The 21,729-nt window shown below is 48.3% G+C and overlaps 1 protein-coding gene across 2 annotated transcripts; it reads left to right on the top strand.

Moving 5' to 3' along the window:
* The first annotated feature begins 7,720 nt into the window (after positions 1-7,720).
* CITED1 (Cbp/p300 interacting transactivator with Glu/Asp rich carboxy-terminal domain 1) lies at positions 7,721-13,203 on the top strand. Of its 2 annotated transcripts, none has more exons than XM_063084448.1 (3): positions 7,721-7,836; positions 11,973-12,097; positions 12,652-13,203. In XM_063084448.1, the coding sequence occupies exons 2-3, from the start codon at positions 12,038-12,040 to the stop codon at positions 13,177-13,179; spliced, it is 588 nt and encodes a 195-aa protein (XP_062940518.1). In that variant the 5' UTR covers positions 7,721-7,836; positions 11,973-12,037; the 3' UTR covers positions 13,180-13,203. The 2 variants fall into 2 exon arrangements, with proteins under 2 accessions (XP_062940518.1, XP_062940517.1); XM_063084447.1 differs by lacking the exon at positions 7,721-7,836 and adding an exon at positions 9,560-9,572.
* The last annotated feature ends 8,526 nt before the right edge of the window (positions 13,204-21,729 follow it).

The raw sequence follows: 21,729 nt of genomic DNA, 5'->3' as shown, positions 1-21,729 counted from the left end.
TGCAGGGAGCAGGGCCAGACTAAAATGGCCTCACCTTTTTAAGGATGAAGTAAGCTAGGAGACACGTGCTGGCCAGAGAATGACGGGTGGCAGAAAAGGGAGAGTAAACAAGACCCCAAAGGCTTGTCTTCCAGAAGCTGAAGTGAAACCAGGGAAGGCCTGGCATGCTTGAGGCCTACCCAAAACGTATTTTGCAAAGTAAGATGAGGCCCCGGTCACTCCCTGGAGGGGAAAAATGTATAGACTGAGATCCCCTCACACCACCCTGTGGGGATTCGAAGCACTTGTCCTTGATTGTGCTGGGCTGGAGGTTAGGGAGGCAAGAGGAAGGAGGGGCCAGCGTCCCTGGATCCTGGGGAGAAAGCCCCTCTCTGTGCTGGTGGAGAGAGGCAGGGGAAAGTTCTCCACAGTTTGGCGGAAAGTCATCCTGCCGATTGCTCTTTTTGACACAACTTCACACTTTCTTTCCAGTCCTATATTCCTGGCTGTGTGCAAGCTATTTCCACTTGGATGTTCTGCCAACAGCTTAAACTAAACATGCTTAAAGCAGAGTTTCTCTTCCCCCACAAAGCCTCACACCTTCCCAAGGCCTCCAGCTTCACTGCTGACACCCGAATAGCCCAGGGCCAGGCCTGCCTGGCTACTTCTCTTTCTCCCCTACACCGGCATCTCTTTCCCTTCCTGCCTTTGAACCAGGGCTTTTCCCTCCCATAACATTTTTCTGAGTCTTTGTCATCCCCCAGGCAGCAGCCCTCTCCCATCTTGCACCTCATCCCATCCCTGGAGATTGCTGCCACAGCCCCTAACTTGGTTCCTCCCTCAGGGTCTCTCCCTCAACCCAGGCCACATATACATGTTCTGGCCACATGTGCTAACCATTTACTGCAATGGGTGTGGTGGAGTGTCCATTCTAGAAGAAAAGCATGGACACAGATCACAGAGAAGCAGGTAGCTAGTGGGGAGAGTTTGGCCTCAAGAGTGAGTCAGACCTGGCTGTGAATCCCAGCTCTGCCTCTTACTTGTGTGATCTTGGGCTTGTTATTTCACCCCTCTGAGCCTCGATGCCCTTCTCTCTAAAATGGGGGTGACAGCGTTGACGTCCTAGGGTTCTTGTGAAGTTGAATGCTAGCAGGGAGCACAGAGAAGGGGCATACGCTGGAATGACAACCCCAAATACTGGAGTGGGCAGAGCAGTGAGACGGCTGAGGATGCATGAGGCTGGGTGGCCAGAGCTGTTTGTATATTTGCGGTTTTCCCATTATGCATAAATAACAGAAAATCAAGTAGGGAATCAATTCAACTGGACCCAATTCTTGGACAAATCCTTTCCAAACTTCCCCAAACCCCTGTGTAAACAGGAAACCAAGGCTAGAATTTACGAGGCTGATTGGGGTGCCCAAGTATACCCTATCTCTCTGCTCTCATCTCAGTTTTCTATTTCTCAAGGCCCTTTCCCCTAGTAACTGATCTTGTTCCCCTTCATCTTCATCTTCTCTTCCCTTCTCTTCTTCTTTTTTTTTTTAAACACAGGAGCAAAAGGGAGTTCCTGTCCAAGCCCGCTGGCCTGGGTCAGAGGAATGCAGCCGCTCCCTGCACGCCGCCCGGCGGCCAGGCCCAGGCGCTCACTCAGGCTGGCAGTGGCAGACGTAGAGCCGGGGAGGCTCCAGCACCTTGCTCCGAGGGGCTGGAAAGCACTACAGACGTTAGCTCATCACTCCCTGGCAGGGGCCGACCTGTCTGCTATTCTACTAGCATGTTCCAGATGGGGAAATGGAGGCACAGGCACACTCAGAGTGGTTGCTGACTCACAGGATCCCAAAAGCGCTTCTGGGCAGGGTCTGCAGATGGGGTAAGGGGAGAAAGGCCACCTGGACCTCCCCAAATGGACTTCTATTCCTTGCAATTATAAGGAAAAAGGAGGGATATAGGAAAGGAGAACTGTGGTCCAGACTGCAGTATCTGAAGGGGACACCAGAACAGAATGGAGGGGGGAGGGGACATGGGGGTGCCTAGGACCCACCATCTCCTGGGACCCCACTCATGAAGGGCCCCCAAACATGAAGGACCCCCAAACAGTTGGAGCTTCACTCAATAGCCCATCAGGAATGACTAACCACTCTTACTGAGATGTTTGCAGCACACTATACCTGTAGAGTAAGAGGCAACTGAGATAGTCTGCATGGCCAGACACCAAAGGGTTAACTGTAATGCAGTTGGCTTGATGATTAAGTTTTTCTCCTGGTGCTTTTCTGTTATTTCCAAATTCTGTGCAGTGAACAATTATAACATTTATAATCAGACAAAATGTTAACTATTTTTAATTATTAAATAATTATTTTTATTATTTAAAAATTAAATTATTTTAATTATTAACTGGGATATGCTGAAGAGCCCTAGGCTTGGAGTAAGGAGACCCAGGCCCAAGCCCACTGTCTCACCTCCCAGGTGTGACCTAGGACAAGTGACTGCACCTCTTGGAATCTCAGTTTTCTATAAAATGGAAATAATTGACCACATAGGGGTGACATAAGATTAAAAGAGATAATGCATATGAAAAATGCTTTTAAAAGTATTTATTATGGAAATTTTCAAACATATGCGCAAGTAGAGAAAACATTATAATGAAGCCCCAGGTACCCATCTTCAACAATTATTATTTTATTTCCGCATTCATTTCTCCCTCCCACCCCCACAGGAATATTTTAAAGGGAATCTCAGACATGCCCCTTTTTTCTCATAAACACTTCAGTATTAAACTGCTTTATACATTTTTCATAATTAAAAAATAATACTTCAGTATTGAATTGCTTTAAACATATTTTCATAATTAAAAAACAATACATGATGACTGTAGAAAATTTGGAAAATGAGGAAATTACGTATAAGGGAGAAAACAAAAATCACCCATAACCCCACCACCCAGAGACAACAACATTTTGGAGTAGTCTATTATTTTTTCTCCTCATTTTTAGCAAAGTGGAATCATATCGTATATGCTATTTTTTAGGGATCATTTTAATTGTAAAGATAATAATATCATATTACAGAAAAATGAAGAAAAGAGGGGAAATTACCCATAATCCCTTACCACCTAATATAAAAACTTAATATTTTAGTATATTTCCTTCCCATTTTTTTCAATTTACACTCATATTTCTAACACAAGTGGGATCCCACTAATTATGCACTTTTCAAATTATGAATCTGTTTTCATTGTGAGAAAATAATATAATCATATTGCAGGAAAATAAAGAAAAGGAAATAAAAGTTATCATCCATAATCTCTCTACTCAACTATAATCATTGTTAACATTTTGGTGTACTTGCTTCCAATATTTTTCTATGCACATATAATTTTAACAAAAGTGTGAATATACTGTTCACATAGTGTATTATTCCGCTTGTGTTGCTATAACAAATACCTGAGACTGGGTAATTTATAAAGAACAGAGGCTTATTTTGCTTACGATTCTGGGACAGCTGCATCTGACATGGGCCTCAGGCTGCTTCTACTCATGGCGGAAAACAGCAGGCAGCTGGCGGGTACAAGCAGATCACATGAGGAGAGGAAGCAAAAGAGAGAGAGAGGAGGTGCCAGGGTCTTTTAAGCAATCAGCTCTCCCAGGAACTAATAGAGCGAGAACTCACTCACTACCCCTCCTCCCCCAGGGAGAGCATTAATCCATTCATGAGGGATCCACCCCCATGACTCAATCAGTTTCCAACACTGTCACATTGGAGATCAAATTTCCATATGAGTTTTGGAGGGGACAACACATCCAAACTCCATCACATAGTCTATTAACTATAAACTTAAATTGACTTATAAGAATAATAAAAGCATATTTCATAACATGGATAAAAGAGAAAAAAAATCACTCATAACCCTACCACCCAACTGGCACCGTTTCATTTTGGTGTTTTCCTGACCATTGCTTTATACATATATTCATACATGGCTAGAAACACAGCGAGTATTTAATTTTGTACCCTCTGTGCCCTTTGCAAGTTGGCATCATATTTATGCAACTTTGTACCCAGTATTTTTTATTTTATATTTTGTTGTGAACATTTTCCCATGAGTAAGTTTTTAAAATCAGAATTTTATTTATTTATTTATTTATTTTTAATGCAAGGTACCAAGGAACATTCCTTTACCGTGGACATGTAGATTGCTTTCCGTTTTTCACTATTATAAACAATTCTGCTCCAAACATTCTTGAACAAAAACTTATGCTTTTTAACTTTTCTACACACATATTGAGTACAAATGTTCTTTATCTTATAATGGGGTTATGACCCGATAAACTCATCAGAAGTTGTAAATACCATAAATCAAAAATGCATTTAATACACCTAACCTACCAAACATCATAGTTTAGCCTAGCCTACCTTAAACGTGCTCAAAACACTTACATTAGCCTACAGTTTGGCAAAATCATCTAACACAAAGTCTTTTATAATAAAGTGTTGAATATCTTATGCAATTTATTGACTACTGTACTGAAAGTGAAAAACAGAATGGCTGTATGGGTGCTCAAAGTATGGTTCTACTGAATGCGTTCACTCCATAGTAAAGTTAAAAAATCATTAAGTGGAACCATCCTAAGTCAGGGACCATCTGTATGTTTCTGAAGATGACTCCACAAGTTTATGGGTTGATCTGCAAAAAGTGATCATCTTTTATTTGTCCCAAATTTACTACTGTCATACGGCTCAGGCAGCCCTTGGTTCTGGAGGGTGGGATTTTGAGAACAAATCTGCATTTTCCTCTCCCTCCCCCTCCTGAGTTTATAGAGCTCCTTTATCCCCTCTCAGTCTGGTTTTTAAATCAGTCAGCAAGTATTATTGAACCTGAAATGTGTGAGCTGAGGCAGCGATAGGAGGCAAAATGAAAAGAATCAGAAGGCACAGTACAATAACAGCATTTATTGGCCACTCACTACACAGCCGGCACCAACCAGGCTAAGTCTTTCCTTCTGATCCTTACAACAACCCCACAGCGTAGGTACCACTACTATCCCCATTTAACAGATGGAAAAACTGAGGCCCAAAGGATGAAGCCTCTTGGCCTAAGACCACACAAATAGCAGAGCAGGGATTTATACTCAGGCCATCTGACCTTTGAATCTGCATTCTAGGCGGCCTCCTTACCCTCCCAGTTAGCGGGGTGCTGGGGTGAGGGTAAAAACTTTGCAGCCAGCCTGACGCACATTCGAACACCCAGCCTCCAGGCTGTGTTAACTTGGGCAATTCTCTAAGCACTACTCTGTTTCACCTTTGGTAAACCCTCCCTTACTGAGCTGGTCTGGGAATTAAACGAGATGACGGATTGGAACATGACATGCCCAATGCTGGCCCACAGAAGGTTCTTGCTGGGTGACCAACCCTGTCCTCCCCTTGCTTCGCAAACTCGTGATCTAGTTGACAAGTTGGAGATAAGAGTTCGGCGGAGAGTTCTGAGCTCGGCTGGAGCCGACTGAAAAGTCAGTGATCCAGTGCATATTTGCCAAGAAATGTAAATATCTCCTTTGCTCCGTCTCAGGCTCTGCAACTAACCTCCTCTCCTATCTCTCCCCAAAAGAAAGGGGTGGCTTTTGTGCTCCATTGCTGAGTGCTTGAAGCCCCTCTCTTTCCTGCTCCCCAGGAGGTAGCAGTGGAGATGATAAGAAGTTACCAGCGGGGAGGCCCTTCCTGGCATGTGGGCATAGAGAAAAGTGGAGGAGGGCGCTTCTTTTTCTGCCCTTCAATGGTCCGGATGGGGGAGGGGTCTGGCTGTTGAGCAACTGCTCCGGAGACACTCCAGAAGCCGAGATGAACATATGCCTCTTTCTAACAATTGGCCTGGGAGCCATCCAATAGATGGAGGGCGGACTCGCACCTCCAGGATCCGGAGCCTGCAGCGGAGACATTGCTGCCGTTTCCAGACCCGCTTCAGAGCTGGGACTAAAGTAGAGGGTAGGTCAGGGGTCCGAATTAGCAACACACAATTCGAAAGTCTAGGGCCACTCCTTCTCCACCACTTGGTTTTCACAGAAACATTTTTTTTCCCACCCCAGGCAAACACCAAGAAGGCTTGAGGTTGTATTTCACATGTAAACCCTGTAGGGCTTCAGGGTCCCAACAGATCCCGCCTTTTATCAGAGTGGAAACCGGGCACGACCCACAATCTTTGGACAAAGTGAGAAAGTGCAACGATGACGTGAGGAGTGTGGTTGTTACCGGCGTTTGTGCTGGGGCGGGGTGGGGGGAAAGCACAGAGATGCGCAAGGCAGCTTTCGGAGCTGGGTTTACCTGGTGTCCAGGGCACTTGCCCCAGCTTCCTCCAAATGCCAAGGAAAGGTCTTGATCCGTCCCTCAGTTTGCTCTCCATCTTTATGTCTCAGTAAGCCGGTCAGTCCCTCAACAAACTGAACTTTGTTAGAAGAGCAAATGCCGGGCACTTGGGGATACTAAAAAGAGAAAAGAAAAGAGAAAGACCTTCAGGTCTTCAAATTCAATTAAGAAGACAGAACACATACATAGTGAAAAATGACTTCATGACACATATCCCCTCCCCCCACTTTCTTAACATCAGAACTTTTTTAAAAAGAGCATGTTTTATAAACAGTGTAAATTGAGTAGTTGTTGCTGAAAGCGCAAAAAAATGGGGAGTTTGATAGAGGGGTAATCCTGGTGGCCTTCCTGTAAGAGGTGAGCTGAGAGTTTGCTGACCTCAGGGAACACGAATTGGGAGGAAGGAGAAGACCCAGACCATTTTCCGGTAAAGGATTTTTAAGATAACTTCCCAACCCAAGAAAGATGTGCTCCAAATGTAAAATGTTATTCTTGCTAGATGGGAATGATTATATAACAGAATAACTTGGCATAGTAGGAAGGCAGGAGGGAACCTGTGCGAACCCTGAGGCAAGCTCTTCGTACCCCGCTACCTGTTCTTGGCTTTTCGGCGAGCCTCGTGAGCTGCACCTGGCCCCACGGTCCGGGAGAGTAGCATTTCTCCGCGTCGCATCCTGCCAGCCTCCTTCTGCCCTGGACAGAAACCCTCGAACCCAACCCCAGCTCAGGCCTTCGAGGGAAGCCACCGCTGCCATATAGGCCCTCCATGCGGCTCTGCCCAGAATCCGGTGACTTTAAGGGGAAAGGTACCCCTAGTCTCGGCCCTTTACAGAGGGAGATGGTGCAGCCCAAAGAGGGCAGGCAGGCTCTGAGAACGCCGCGCAGAAAACTAAGACCGTGCCCCGCCAGCCCTGTCCAGTGAGTCCCCTCGTCCGGGTCATTCCCTAAGCCCACAGCTCTCCCCCCAATCCCCTGAAGCCCGCTCTGGCCACCCTCTAGATTTAGGTCAGAAAAAACACACTAACAGCTCCCTCACCTCACCGAAATTACTAAGTGGAATTTATTGGGCAAGTCCATGCAGGGCGATGGGGAGATCCCGCGTCCCGGGCCCCGGCCCCTGTCAGCTTTAGAGCGCAGGCACCGGCCGGGCTCCGCGAGAGGGGTGCTCATGTCCCGGGCCCGCCGGCCGCACCCCGGGAACCGTGGCCAGTCCCCAGGGCTGCCGGACCAGCGGTACCGCACGGACTCCGTTCCCCAGCCGGCCCTTCGCTTTCACACGATCCGCGGTGACTGCACCAGCTCGAGCGCCTTTAAAGGGCCACACACTCCAGCCGCCGCTATAAAAATGTTCCCGGCGGCACAGCTGCAGAAGGGGCACCGCTGAGCTGCCGAGAGGAGGCTCGTTCTGCCCGGCTGCCCTCCCGCAGCCCGCCGGCGAGGGGCCGTTCCCGGCGAGGAGGAAGAGGGCAGAGTAAGGCACAGCACCCGCTCGAGCCCTCCGTGAGTATCCAGTTCAGATTTTGCCACCAACTCGCCCACGAGCCAGGACATGTGCTAATAATGCCCTAAGCCGGTTATAAAGACGTGGAAATTGGGGGGAGAAAAAAAAGAGGGTCTGTCCTTCCTGGGATTCCTAGCCGAGGCCAGCCTGCTGCCGTGTGCGTGTGCGTCAGGGCTCTCCGAGCAGCAATGGGGGCTTGAGAGCTGGGTTCCCCGCGCCGGGAAGGGAGCGCGGCGGCCGCCACCTCCACCGCCCAGGAGTCCGGCGCCGTAGCTGCGGGCAGGCGGGCAGGCGGACACGGGCGCGGGCCGGGGCTGCTTGGCGCTGCACGGTGCGGTGCGGCGGCGGCGCGGCGCGGTGGTGCGGGCTTTTCCCAGGCGCCCCGGGGTCGGGTGGCCACCCGCGCGGCCGCGGGTACTGAGCGCGACTAAGCTTGCCGCGGTGTGCGTGCGTGCCAGGGGCTAGGGGCTCCGCCGCTTCGCCCGCGACTTACCAGGCTCCGCGCTTCCCTCTCTCCGGGGCAGGCGGCTTCGCAGAGGTAAGCCGGGCCGCCGGGCAGGGCGCCGGGCTGGGCGGCGGGGCCGAGGACTTCCGCGGAGCGGGCATGGGGAGCGGGCGGCGGCCAGGCGGGCCAGGGGGTTCTGGGGGACTTGTTTTCTGTTTGAAAGCTGCTCTGCTGGGGGCTGAGGGGCCGCCACCGCCCGCCCGCCAGCACGCGGGTTCGCTCGCCTGCGCGCCCGCCTGCCTGCCGACCAGCCGAGCCGAGCTCCCGCTTCTCCGGGGAAACGGCAGCACCTTTTCTCCCTGTGCCCGCGCTTTCTCCAGCTTGGCTTCTACCGACTTTGCTAATCGCCCGGACCGCATCTGGACGCTCCGGCTCGGGGGTTGCACAAAGCTCGGGTTTCTTTCTGGGGCTTGGAGGCGAGAGGGGCTTTTCGGGCCGAGTTCAGCGCATTTGCGGGATGGAAGTTAGCGAATTTGGGCAACTTGCCTTGACTACCCAGTCGACCTCCGCTCTCCCTCCCCGCCCCAGACGCCCCCCCCCCCACAACGCACACACCCCTCTTCCTATAAACGAGGGCGGTCGGGCAGCGGGCTGAGTCCCTCCTCACGGAGCGCCGGACTTGGAGTCAGGCAGACGTGGCTGTGAATACCGGCTCTACCACTTTCTAGCGCTGTGACCTTGGGCAAGTTACCGCACCTCTCCGAGCCTCTCTCTCTCTTGTAACGGGGTTATAGTGACCGCATGCGGCTTGGCTAAGGGGTAGGCTCAGCCTGCGGCCGCGTAGACTGCTCAGCGGGCGCTCAGTAAGTGTTGGTGAGGCGCGGGAGTGGCCACTGCTGGCGCCGGAGTGCGCCCCCGCGCGCGGAAACACCGCGGGCCCCCAAACTCGCCGCCAAGGCCGAGACCCCGCGCCTCTCCCGGCCTGTCCATCCCGTCTCTACGATTTGTTCCTGATGCAGCACTTGCGGGAACGGACGCTCGGGGCCCTGGTGGCCTGGGTGCTCGCCCCCACCGTACAGGGATGCTCCCAGCCGCCCCCAGGTCTAGCGGCTCCGTCTGGGATGCGGCAAGGAGGGCAGCCGAGCTGTCCGCAAACAACGGGCCTTTAGTTTTCAGGTGGCGAAACTGACTGGTCTGGTTAGAGCGCATCTAAGCCAAGCCGCAGCGCTGTTTGGATTTTTAAATTTCTCCTTCTGAGTGAGAAAATAGCAATCGAGATGGAGCCATCCGGTTGGTGCCATTTTAACTTTTAGTCCCCCAACAGGTTAAAGAGGAGGCCCCCCTACCTGCTTCTCCCTTTTCTCTTTTTCCTCTCCCCTCCCCATCCCCATCTAGGCGGGAGGGGGCTGCCCGCCCAAGGGAAAGGTCTGAAGCAAAGGGCGGGCGGCGGGACTGGGAACTGGTGGCCAGGGGGCCGCGAGGCACCAACCCGCGAGGAGGCACTTGTTGCTCTGGTTTCCCAGCCGCCTCTCGCAGCCGTTTTGCAGTGGTCAGCTCTCGGCTTGGAGAGCGGGCTGGGACATTTCCGCGCTGCCAAGTTTCGCCCTCAAATGGGCTGGGGGTGGAGTGGGGTACAGAAAATTGGGGAAGCAGGGACAGGGGTACTGATCGAAATGAGAATGCCTTTTCAGACGGATTCAACAAACACTTACTGAGTGCCTACGGAGCACAGACCCAGGCCGGGGGTCAGGGCGGGTTGTGGGGCGCTGATGGGAGGGGACAGATCTGAGTGGAGACAGGGTCCTGCCTAGGAGAGCTCCCAGCCTGAAGGGGGAGACATGGTAAAATGGTCTTCCCCACGAACTGATATCAAAAGAGATACTTTTTTCTCGTTCTCTCCTTTTTTCCTATTTCTTTCTTTTTCTCTCTCTCTCTTTTTCTGTTTCCTTTGTCATTGTTGTTGCTGCTGCTGTTTTTTTCTTTTGTGAATTCCGGTACCAGGCGGCATAAAGGAGAGGGAAGGCTGGATAGGATCGGGAAAAGATGGTCAGGGCTCCGCAGATGTTTTTCTTAGGACATGAAAATTGCCTGATACTGAAGATGCTAGGACTCTTGAAAACGATATACATTAGACTCGTCTTGTGATTACTTGCTTGAAATATTCTAGGGTTGTCTCCGAGAAGGAAACAGGGCTCCAATCAAGCAGTGATGTGGGACCCAGCAACTGATTTTTTTCTCTCATGTTGTCTTTTTATCTTTTCCCCGTTCTTTTTTAAATTAATTTATTTCTAATTGGTACGTATTGGTTGTACATATCTATAGGCACGTATTGATTGTACATATCTACTGTACAGAGTTATATTTCAGTATATGTATACAATGTGTGATGATCAAATCAGGATATTTAGCATATTCCCCTTTCTTTTTTTCTCTATTTTTCTCGCCCCCTTCTCCCCTGTAAGCAGTGCAAAGATGATACAGAGAGGTAGTAAGTGGCCACCTTCTAGATGTGTCTAAGCAGATTCTTAATGATGGGGGGGTACAGTTGGGGGTAGTGTCATGGAGAATTCTACCTTGTCGAAAAGATTAGAGACACTTTCTAAGGTCCTCAAAATTCTTTGAACCAAAAGGTATTTATAAATATGATATTCTATGTCTCTAATTGATCATGCTAGAATATATGGGGCTTTTTTAAAAAACAAAAAAGAAAACAAACAAAAAAAGCTTCTAGGAAAATGACTTGAGAGTTTTCAGAGGTTTTTTTTTTTTTTTCTGGTTTAGGGGTATTCTTTTGCCCTCATCCCCTTATCCTTTGGCACTTGAGTGAGCAGGGAATCATGTATTCAGTAGCCGTTTGAGTCATTCCAGGTATGATGAGTTGGCCAGTAGTCAGGTGAGGAAGGTGGACATAGGAGTGCTAGATCCTGCTCCCAGAACCACTGCTACCTGACTGGAACGCCATTAAATCTCTGGGCCCAAAATTCCTCTTATCTGTCACTACAGATGGGTGGGGCTGAGCTCAGGGTTCTGGGGCAAGTGTCCTAGGAAAGCTCAGTGCTGGTGCTTTCTTGGAAGGGGCCTGAGACGTGGAGGAAATTGAAACATTCCTAGCTGCTCTCTGGCTCAAGCCACCTCAGAGCCCGCAGACCACTCTGATCAGCCCGGCCTCTCACGGGCATACCTGAGGCGGAGCTTTGGAGCCCCATAACATTTGCCTCTGGGACTTCTTCCTTCCCTGTGCTATAGCCTCCAGCTTTCTAGGTCTTCCTTGACCAACTTCTTCCCTCATTCTCCCAGCTCTCCAGCCCAGATGCTAATGGCCCATTGAGATAGTACACTACTTACTCAGGGACATTCCTACCCTCAGAACCAGAAACAGCACCACCCCCTACCCCCAGCTTGGGACTCTGAAATCACTTGCATGAAAAATCAGTCATGTGTGTCCCCTCTTGGCGGTGCGGGTAGCTGGCGACCTGGGCAGCACCTGGCTGAATTGGGTACCTTTCCTGCCTCAGGCAAAAGGTCCAGCTTGGTCTCCTGCCTCTGCTCAGGTGGGCTCTGGTCTTGGGTTTAACCCTGTCACCATCCTTGCCTTGTAGCTGTGTGGAGTTGCCCTGCTTCAGGCTTTGCTAGCGCTTTCTTGGCCAATGAAGCCTTTTGCCCTTATCACTTCTTCTCCCTCACATACAGCACAACAGCTCCAGCTGACAGCGTCACCTCCCACCAATTTATCCAACTTCTGCCAAGGCTTTGAAATGCCAACTATGTCGAGGCCTGCACTTGATGTCAAGGGTGGCACCTCACCTGTGAAGGAGGTAATTTTTGCCATTTTACAGATGGAGACACTGAGACATGGAAAGACCAACTTTTCTGGGGTCGTGTGCTAGGCCCTCCTACATGTGGTATCTGGTGTCCTTCAGCGGAGAGGAGACAGCAGGACTTTCTCCGGGGATAATGAGAATAGCTTCTGCCTAAAAGTCATCAAATTGAACCCACTAAGGGTGTTGAAAAATGGCAGGTAAGGGAGCAGAGTAGAATGTGAACAAGACCACTCTGTTGAAGAGATTAAAGTGAGGCTGAGAAGAGGGACAAGGAGATGCCCTATTTAGAATGGTGAGATGGGGGGAGAAAAGTAGTGAACCCACCGAGGATGGCGGGTGCCCAAGCACTAGAGCTGGGGTCTGAACTCAGTGCTTGGAGACATGGTAGCAAAAGGATACTTTAGCTGGGAGCCTAATTTTCCAGGGGGTCCTCTTGCTGCCTCCCCATCTCTAGCCCAAATGAAGTGCATGTGAGAGCCTTCTGGATCTGATGAATGGTGAAGGACAAGCCAGGAGCAGGGGTACTATGGTGTGCCTTTCTCTTCTAGGATGCCAGCCAAGAGATGAGCTCTCTCACCTACTCTAACCTTGGGGTGAAAGACCGCAAAGCAGTGGCCATTCTGCACTACCCTGGTGTAGCCTCAAACGGAACCAAGGCCAGTGGGTCTCCCACTAGTTCCTCGGAATCTCCATCTCTAATAGGCTCTCCTACCGCCAGCCCTCCCACTAAAACCCCACCCTTCAACCTGCACCCAGCCCCTCACCTGTTGGCCAGTATGCAGCTGCAGAAACTTAATAGCCAGTATCATGGGATGGCCACTGCCACTCCAGGCCAACCCGGGGAGGCAGGTCCCCTGCAAAATTGGGGCTTTGGGGCTCAGGCGGGAGGGGCAGGGTCACTCTCTCCTTCTACTGGTGCCCAGAGCCCTACTATCATTGATTCGGACCCGGTGGATGAGGAGGTGCTGATGTCGCTGGTGGTGGAACTGGGATTGGACCGAGCCAATGAACTTCCAGAGCTGTGGCTGGGGCAGAATGAGTTTGACTTCACTGCAGACTTTCCATCTGGCTGCTGATGCCAAGTGTCTCTAAAGATGGAGGAATAAAGCCACCAATTCTGTTGTAAATAAAAATAAAAGTTACTTACAAAGAGCTGGGCTGACTGGGGTGTTCATCATTGAGGTCTAAAGAAAGGCGTGTAGTGTGGTCCGATGTCCTTTCAGCAATAGCTGGGAGGGAGATAAGTAGGATGGGAGGAGTGGGGAGGACCGGAGGGGGCTGTCTGCCAAATTCCTGCTGCCCCTGCCACTGCCTTATCTCTTCAGGAGTCTAAATATCTAGCCTCATTTCCCTAAGACCCCAGGAACACCGTCTTCTTAGGGTCAAATACAGGGGCTGGGTAGGGGCATTCTTGGAAGAGACTGATCCAGACCCTTCTGCAGCCTCCTTGCCGCTTGCACATCCAACCGCAGAGGCACATCCCTGGCCACGTGGCACACACTTCACCAACTCTAAAATCCACCCCCACCCACTCTCTAGGCCCAATCCAGTTGGCCCATTAAGGCCATTCCTTTGCCTTTTTGTCTATGTGCCTAGAAGGATTCTTATAGGCCTAAGAAGGATTCTATGACCCAGGAGCTCAGATTTCTCTGGAAAATTGCAAAAGCTGCAGACTGCCACCATTAAACTGGGATTCCAGGTGGCTTCTCCAAGCCCCTCAGACAGCTGTTCAACCCCTTCCTCCAAGCCTGGGACGCTCTGAGCTGATCTGAATGTCCTAACTCCTACCTCCCTGGCCCACCCTGTTTGTTTGAACTGGCCTCTCCATCTTAGAGATACAGATCAGGACTGGGCTCGACAAGTTCAACATTCAGGAATATATCCCTTGTCCTTTGATTAACTTCTGAGAAGGCAGTGGCTCCAGAAGCATGCCAAGTGACAATATGGTGGCACTGCACTGGACCCTGGCCTAGTGGGGCCACAATGTATCCCTGTCCTCATGTTGACACAACCCAGGGGCGTGGAGACTCCTGCTCATATATCAGACTCCCAGAGAAATATTTCCTTGAACACTGCAAAAAAGCCGCCCAGGAGTAGCATCAGGCCTGCTCATAGCAAGCTCTTTCCAAAGAGCCCACTAGCAAGGCACTTCATTGGTTTCAGCACTCTCTGAGCACCTGCTCCAGGCCAGGAGTTCAGACTGGGAGCATGAACTAGACCAAGTTTATACCTTTGAGGGAGTTCCTCATCTCAGAGGGAGAAAGACAGGCACAAACAAATTATAATAAAACAGTATTTCCTAGGACACAGGGGAAGGTGCTATTTGATCCCAGAAAAGGAAACAGCTCCATCTGCCTGGGAAGTCTGGGGAAGGCTTTCTGGTATTGAACTGGCTCATTTGTTTGTTTTTATATCTCAAGTAATAAATGTGTGATACAAACTCCTTGTAAAAAGTAGAAACTTTACAGATAAGGCTAAAGTACTTTTTGACCAACTCTCTCTGTCAATCCTGATGGCCTCTGGTCCTCCACAGAGATAGCAACCGTTTATCTGTTTGTGGTGCATCTTTGCTGGCCTTGCTCTGTTCCTTTACATAATATACCTGCCCAGAGAAAGAATTGGATTTTAAAATAAGACTTGAGTCAGCCAAGGGAAGAATGAGTGAGGGGAACAGCTGTTACACAGGTGCAGGGTCATGAAAGGGGCAGCAGTGGCTAAAGCCCAGAAGTTCAGTGCGCAGGTTCCTAGGCCTGCTGGAGAGGGTGGGAGGAGGTGAGGCTGAGAAAGCTGGCAGGGAGTATAGTTCACAGAGAGGATGCCTTTATCCTGAGTGCCACCAGTCCTGTGGCTTGTGGAGAATCTCTTGGGGGTCTGTAGGAAAGCAAATAATTAACCAATTTTGATTTTTAGGATAATCCCACTGGAGGTGGATCATTAGATTGATCTAAGGCTGTGAACAGAGAGATATTGGGTTCTGAGGGGGCCGGTGAGGCATGAGTAGAAAAACAGAGAGGGAAGAAAGGAAGCCTGAGAAAGATAGGGTGGGCTCGAGGGCCTGGAGTCTGTGAGAAGAACAGAACAGGACTGGGGGAGGCGGGAAGTGAAGGGGAAGGAGGGAAGCTGTGGTCAGCAGATGGGTCTCAGAATCTGCACAGCTCATAGTGATACAAGGGCAGGGTGTGGGCACAGGGGTGGGGTCTGAAGCAGAATGTCAGAGTGTGGAAGGAGCCAAGACCCTAAAAGGCTGGAGGGTCCCAGGGTCCCTCCCCTATTGGGGCCTTCAAAAAACATGATTCTGGCCAAACAAAACAGGTCAGTAGGCTGGATTCAGCACCTGGTCCCCAGCTTGCTACCCCTGATATCTGTGAGCCCTGGAGCCCCCAGGATGGCAGCAGCTCTTGGGGTGGGAAGAGGACTGAGCCAAGGGCCAGTGCCTCTATGAGGGTGAGGGGCTGCCTTGGAATCGTGGAGGTGACGGGGTGCAGCTGGGAGGCAGGTGGTAATAGGAAATGGCCTGGGCATCCCTGGAGTATTAGTCACGGTTCACCAAAAAAAAAAAAAAAACAGAACCAACAGCAGACATACCTACTCGTGTATGTATATAAAATAGGAATTGGCTTGCTGAGATTATGGAGGCTGAGAAGTCCCACAATCTGCCATCTTCAAGCTGGAAAAAGAGGAAAGCTGGTGGTATAATTCAGTCTGAGTCTGAAGACCTGAGAAGGGAAAAGAAGAGTAGTGATGATGTAAGTCTCAGTTTGAGTCTGAAGCCCCAAGAACCAGGAGGAGTGCCAACTTCCAAGGACAGGAGAATATGAATGTTCCAGTTCAGACAGAAATAAATTTACCTTTCCTCTACCTTCTATTTGGGCACTAAACAGATTGGATGAGGCCGACCCATATTGGGGAGGGCAATCTACTTTACTCGGTCTACCGATTCAAATGTTAATGTCTTCCAGAAACACCCTCCTGGACACACCCAGAAATCATGTTTTACCAGCTATCTGGGCATCTCTCAGCCCAGTCAAATTGACACAAAATTAACCATCACACCTAGAGAAGGTGCTTCTGAATAAGGCAGGAGAGCAGGAACTCTGGCATGGCAACTCTGCCTCCTGGTGCCAGTGATCAGAAGTGTGGCCAACTGAGCAGCCTCTTCTCCAGAGGGCCAGGAGGTAGAGAAAAGCAGGGAGTACCCTCCAGGGAGAGCCAGGGCTCTGCTCAGGGGAGGACAAGGAGGGTGCAGGGTAGTAATTATTTACTGCTAAGGAAGAAGAGGGAGCACGGGAACTCCACGGGGCACAGTGGGGAAAAGGCAGGCAAGTCTTTGTCCCTGCCCTACCATTTCATATTCAGGTCTCTACCAGCACAACCAGATACATTCATTCATTAGGTTACCAGAAGATTCCTGAAGCCAACTCCAAGTCTCGCCTTGGGATAGGCCCCGGGGGCTAGGACGTAAGGCTCCCAGGTGCACACAGGTAAGGAACATCCTGCAAGCAGCTTCCAGCCCAGAACAGATGGAGAGGTGTAACCAAGAGCACCTCCTAAAGCCCAGGAGCTGTGCTGCTCCTCAGGGAAAAATTAGAGAGTCTCTGGCCCTGCCCTCAATGAACTCACAGTTCAGTGGCAGAGACAGCCATAGCCTTGAAGGATGAGTTAGGTTTCCATAAGACAATAATGCTGGTGGGCGGCTGAGGGGAGGGCATGGCCTCTAGGCAGAGGGAGCAACTGGAGCACAAAAAAATGATAAAGTCGGGGCATGGTATAAATCAGAACAATAAAAAAGCCCATAGCTTTCTCAGGGAAGAGTGGAAAGTCCAGAAGCTTGACTTCCTTGAAGGACAGAGGTCTGAGAGAAAAGAAGTTGGAATTAGACCCTTCAGTTGTTTCTACTTTATTCCACAGGCAAGGGAGAATCTCCATTCTACAAACATGAACTGAGCACCTACTAATGTGCCAGGCACAATTCTAAGCACTGAGAATGTGTTGTGAGCACACTGTCCTTGTCCTCATGGAACTTCAAGGTTAGCAAGGAGACAGACAATAGTCAAATAATCATACAGATAATTAAAACTATAAATCATGATAAATGATAGGAAGAAAAGGTACAGGGTGCTATGGAAGAGTGTAATGGGGGGCTTAATCTCAATTGTGGTGTCAGGGAAGGCCTCTGAAGTTTTTCAATATGAGAGTGTTGTGGTCAGAGCTTGCATGAGGAAAATTAATCAGGCAATAACGTGCATAACAAATTGGAATTATGGTGGCACTAGAAAGCAGCTACAAAGGTCCAGGTAAGAATAACAAAGATAGGAAATTAGTTTATGTTCAAAAAAAAAAAGTAACATTTTGATGGGGAGAAATGTTCATTTTAATGTTCAATGGGTATAGAGTTTCAGTTTTGCAAGATGAAAAAGTTCTGGAAATCTGTTGCACAATAATATGAATATACTTAACATTACTGAACTGTACACATAAAAATGGTTAAGATGGTAAATTCTATGTAAAGTGTTTTTAACCACAATTCAAAATTTAGAGAAAAAGCAAAAAGAGGTAGCATTTCAAAGCAGTGAGGAAATGATGGACTACTCAATAAATGCTTTGGGACAACTGGATACACTACTTCACATCTTACACCCAAATAAATTCCAGATGGACCAAAGATTTAAAAATAGAAATGAAATTGTAAAAGTACTAGAAGAAAAAGTTAGGGAATTTCAAAAGAAAATCTTGAAATGGGGAGGCTTTTCCAGGAATGATATAAAACCCATAAGCTATGGAAGAGATTAATATAATTAACCACAGAAAACTAAAATAAAACAAACAAAACAAAAAAACTACATGGCAAAAAAATTATAAAGTCAAAGTCAAAAGGTAAACAATAAACTGGAGAAAAAATCTGCAACTCAGAGCGAATATGAAAACAGCTCTTACAAATCAAGTCAAAGATGATCAGCCAAGTATAAAAATGGGCAAATAATATCAACAGACAGTTCGCAGAAAATGAAACAGAAAAATAAATTAAAATGGATTTAAAACTTATCAAAAGATGTTCAGCCTCACTCATACTAAAAGAAAAACAATTTAAAACTACACTAGGGGCTTCTGGTTCCAAAACAAGATGACATAGACTCACTTTTTCCTGCTCCTCTCCTTCAAATGCAATTATATACCTTAGAAACTATGCAAAAGGCAATGTTAAAAGGACCCTGAAAGCAGGAAAGAAGATGGGCTGGCTAGGAACTTCAGGACTTGAGGAACAACAACATAGTAAGTTTCCTCTGTTTCTTTTTATCTCCCAAACACCCCTAGACTGGGTGCCAAAGAGGTATGCAACCAAACACCAACACTGACACACACACACACACACACACAAACACACACACCCCGAAATGTCTGCTCTCTTTGGCCAAAAGACTGGGAAAGGAGAAGCTCTACAGAGACCTAAGCCCTGCTGCATGACCAAAGCTCCAGAGGGTGGTCCAATCTGCTTGCAGCAGCAAAGCCCTAGGCTGTCCCAGTCTCTACTCCAGAACTGGGGCACCAGCAGGCAACCCAATTTGTCTGCAACTTCAACAGTAGCAGCAGCAAAGCCCCATGTCTCCCTGCTTTCCACCCAATAGCATAAGGAGACCCAGGTATAGTGGCTTCAGCAACCCCCCACCCCAGAAGATCACCCAGCAAAAACGGGCAGCTCAGGGAAGGAAGGGTCTTCTGCCCCTGAAGACAGAACCAGCAAGGATTGAGCAGGAACCCCAGGAAGAACAGAAGAATGAAGCAGACCAAAATATCATTGCAAGGGCTTGGAAAACTAAACTGTCATTGGAACTACAGCCGACAAAAGTAGACCAGAATCTACATGCTAAACCTAAACAAGGTGACTGCCTACTAAAATAAATGATTTAAATGGGATCAAGAGTCTCCTAACATAACCCAAATATCCAGGATGTTAATTGAAAATCACTCAACATAACAAGAGCCAGGAAAACCACAATTTGTTTGTTTGTTTGTTCTATAAAGAAAAACGAAATTTATTGCTTACAGTTTCTGAAGCTGGGAAGTCCAAAGTCCATCTGGTGGTGGTGACAGTGACCCAGGGATCTCACATTGCAAGATGGTGGAAGCAGAGAGAGCAGAGAGAGCTAGAAAGACAGACTCTCCTCTTCTTTTAAAGCCCTAAGAACCACTCCCATGACCACCATGATTAATCTATTCACTACTGCAGGGTCCTACAGTCCAATCACCTCTTCAAGGCTCCACCTTTCAATTACCATAATAGGATTTCCCACTCTCTTAACAGTCACAGTGGGGGCTAAGTTTCTAATACATAAAACTTGGGGAACACAGTTCAAGCTTTGGGGAGTTGGGGGGACATAATTCAATCCACTACATTCCACCCCTGCCCACCCAAAATGTCTTTTTTACACACAAATACATTCATTTCATCCCCAAAGTCTTAACTTGTTTCAATTCAACAGTCCAAAGTTCAAAGTCCCATCTGTGAAATCAATACAAGTTATCTACTTCCAAGATACAATGGTGGGACTAACATAGGGTACATATTCCCATTCCAAAAGGGAGAAGTAGGACAAAAGAAATGGGTAACAGGTCCCAAACAAGTCCGAAACCCAGCAGGGCAGGCATTAAATCTCAAAGCTGGTGAATCAGGTAACTTGACTCCATGTTCGACCTCCTCTGCATGCTGGTGTGGGGGTTGAGTCCCCAAGTCCTTGGGCAGCTCTGCTTCCATGGCTTTCCTGGTCTCAGGTGATGCTTTAGCAGGCTGGCATTGAACGCTGGTAGCTCCACAGGTCTGGGGTCTCCATGGTGGTCCCACTCTCACGGCTCCACTAGGCATGGCGCTGATGGGGTTCCTCTGCTGCAACTCAGACCCCACATTTCTACTCGGCATTGCTCTAGTGAAGGCTGTCTGCAGTGACCCCGCCCCTGGGACAGATCTCTTCCTCGTTTCCCAGACTTTTCCATACATCCTTTGAAATCTGGGTGGAGGCTCCCAAGCCTTCACAGCTCTGGCATTCTGCCAGCCTGCAGACCTAACACCACATGTATGCCACCAAGATTTCCAATTTGTATCTTCCAAAGCTGTAGGTCCAGCCACACCCAGGGCTGTTAGCCACAGATGGAGCAGCCAAAGCAGCTGGGGTGCTGGTGCTGGAAGCAGCTTCCCGAGGTGGGCCTAGGCATCGAGCCCATGGAGGACACCTCAGGCCTGTTCCCCAAGACCATTTTGTCTCCCTAGGCCCTTGGGACGGAAATAGAAGGGTTGGCCTCAGAGGCTTCTGTAATGCCTTCAGGGCCTTTTTCCCCTTCTCTTGATAATCCTGTTCTTTTGTGTTAATCTTCTTAGTACCATTGAAATTTCCTTCTGAAGATATTCTCTGCTTCTCAACCACATGGCCAGGCTGCAAATTTTCCAAATCTTTACTCTCTGCTTCCCTTTTAAATTCTGGCTTTATGTCATGCCTTTGCTGCCATAACTCAGAGTAGGCTGTTACAAATAGCCATGCAACTTCCTTAATGCTTTGCTGCTTAGAAATTTCTTCCACCAAATACTCCAGTTCACAACTCCTAAGTTCCAACTTCCACAAAGTCCTAGGGCATGGACACAATGCAGCCAAGTTCCTTTCCAGTTCACAGCAAGGGTGATCTTTGCCCAAGTTTCCGAAAAACTCCTTCTTATTTCTATCTGCGACCTCCCAGATGTCTATGACATCTGGTCACCACCATTTAACCAATCTCTAAAATTTTGCCTGGTTTTCTTGTCTTCTAAACTTTCACCAGCATCTAGGCTTTTTCTAGCCTGTTCTTCCAAATTCCCCCAACCTCTCCTCAACACCCAGTTTCAAAGCCACTTCCATATTTTCAAGTATTTGTTATAAGCAACACCCCACTTCTCTGGTACCAATTTTCTGTATTAGTCCATTTTGTGTTGCTTATAACAAAAGACACAGAACTGAGTAATTATAAAGAAAAATGAAATTTATTGCTTACAGTTTCTAAGGCTGGGAAGTCCAAAGTCCATCTGGTGGTGGTGACAGGGACCCAGGGGTCTCACATTGCAAGATGGTGGAAGCAGAGAGAGCAGAGAATGAAAATCACAATTTAAATGAGAAAAAAAATTAACTGGCACCAATACCAAGATGAATTAGATGTTGGAATTATTTGGTAAGGGTTTTAAAGCTTCTTGACAATCAATTACAAATTATTTGAAATAAATGAAAAATTGAAAATCTCAGCAAAGAAATAGAAGTTATAAGAAAAGAACTCATGGAAATTATGTAATGAAAAAATAACTAACAAAAAAATACACTGAATGAATTCAAAACAGAGTGAAGATTACAGAGGATAGAATCAGTGAATTTGAAGACAGAACAATACTGTTTACTCAATCTGAACTTACTGGAACACCAGTAGGCTGTGATAAATTATGTATGCATATGATAATACCTAAACCAACCACTAAGAAAATGATACAGAGTTCTGATCAAGATGGCAGAATAGAGGGTTCCCAGCTTCACTCTCTCCCACAAATCAACCAATTTACAACTATAAAAATGTAACATCAGCCAAGCTGGGGCTGCTGGAGCTCAGAGGAAGAGGAGGAG

Source organism: Cynocephalus volans, chromosome X (genome assembly GCF_027409185.1).
Source record: "Cynocephalus volans isolate mCynVol1 chromosome X, mCynVol1.pri, whole genome shotgun sequence".
Taxonomy (NCBI): Eukaryota; Metazoa; Chordata; class Mammalia; order Dermoptera; family Cynocephalidae; genus Cynocephalus; species Cynocephalus volans.
This window is presented reverse-complemented; position numbering and strand designations above follow the sequence as displayed.

Excerpts from the sequence above, each read along its gene's own strand:
- CITED1 (XM_063084447.1), top strand. Across the intron at positions 12,098-12,651 it reads GCACCTCACCTGTGAAGGAG|GATGCCAGCCAAGAGATGAG; the intron begins GTAATTTTTGCC and ends TTTCTCTTCTAG.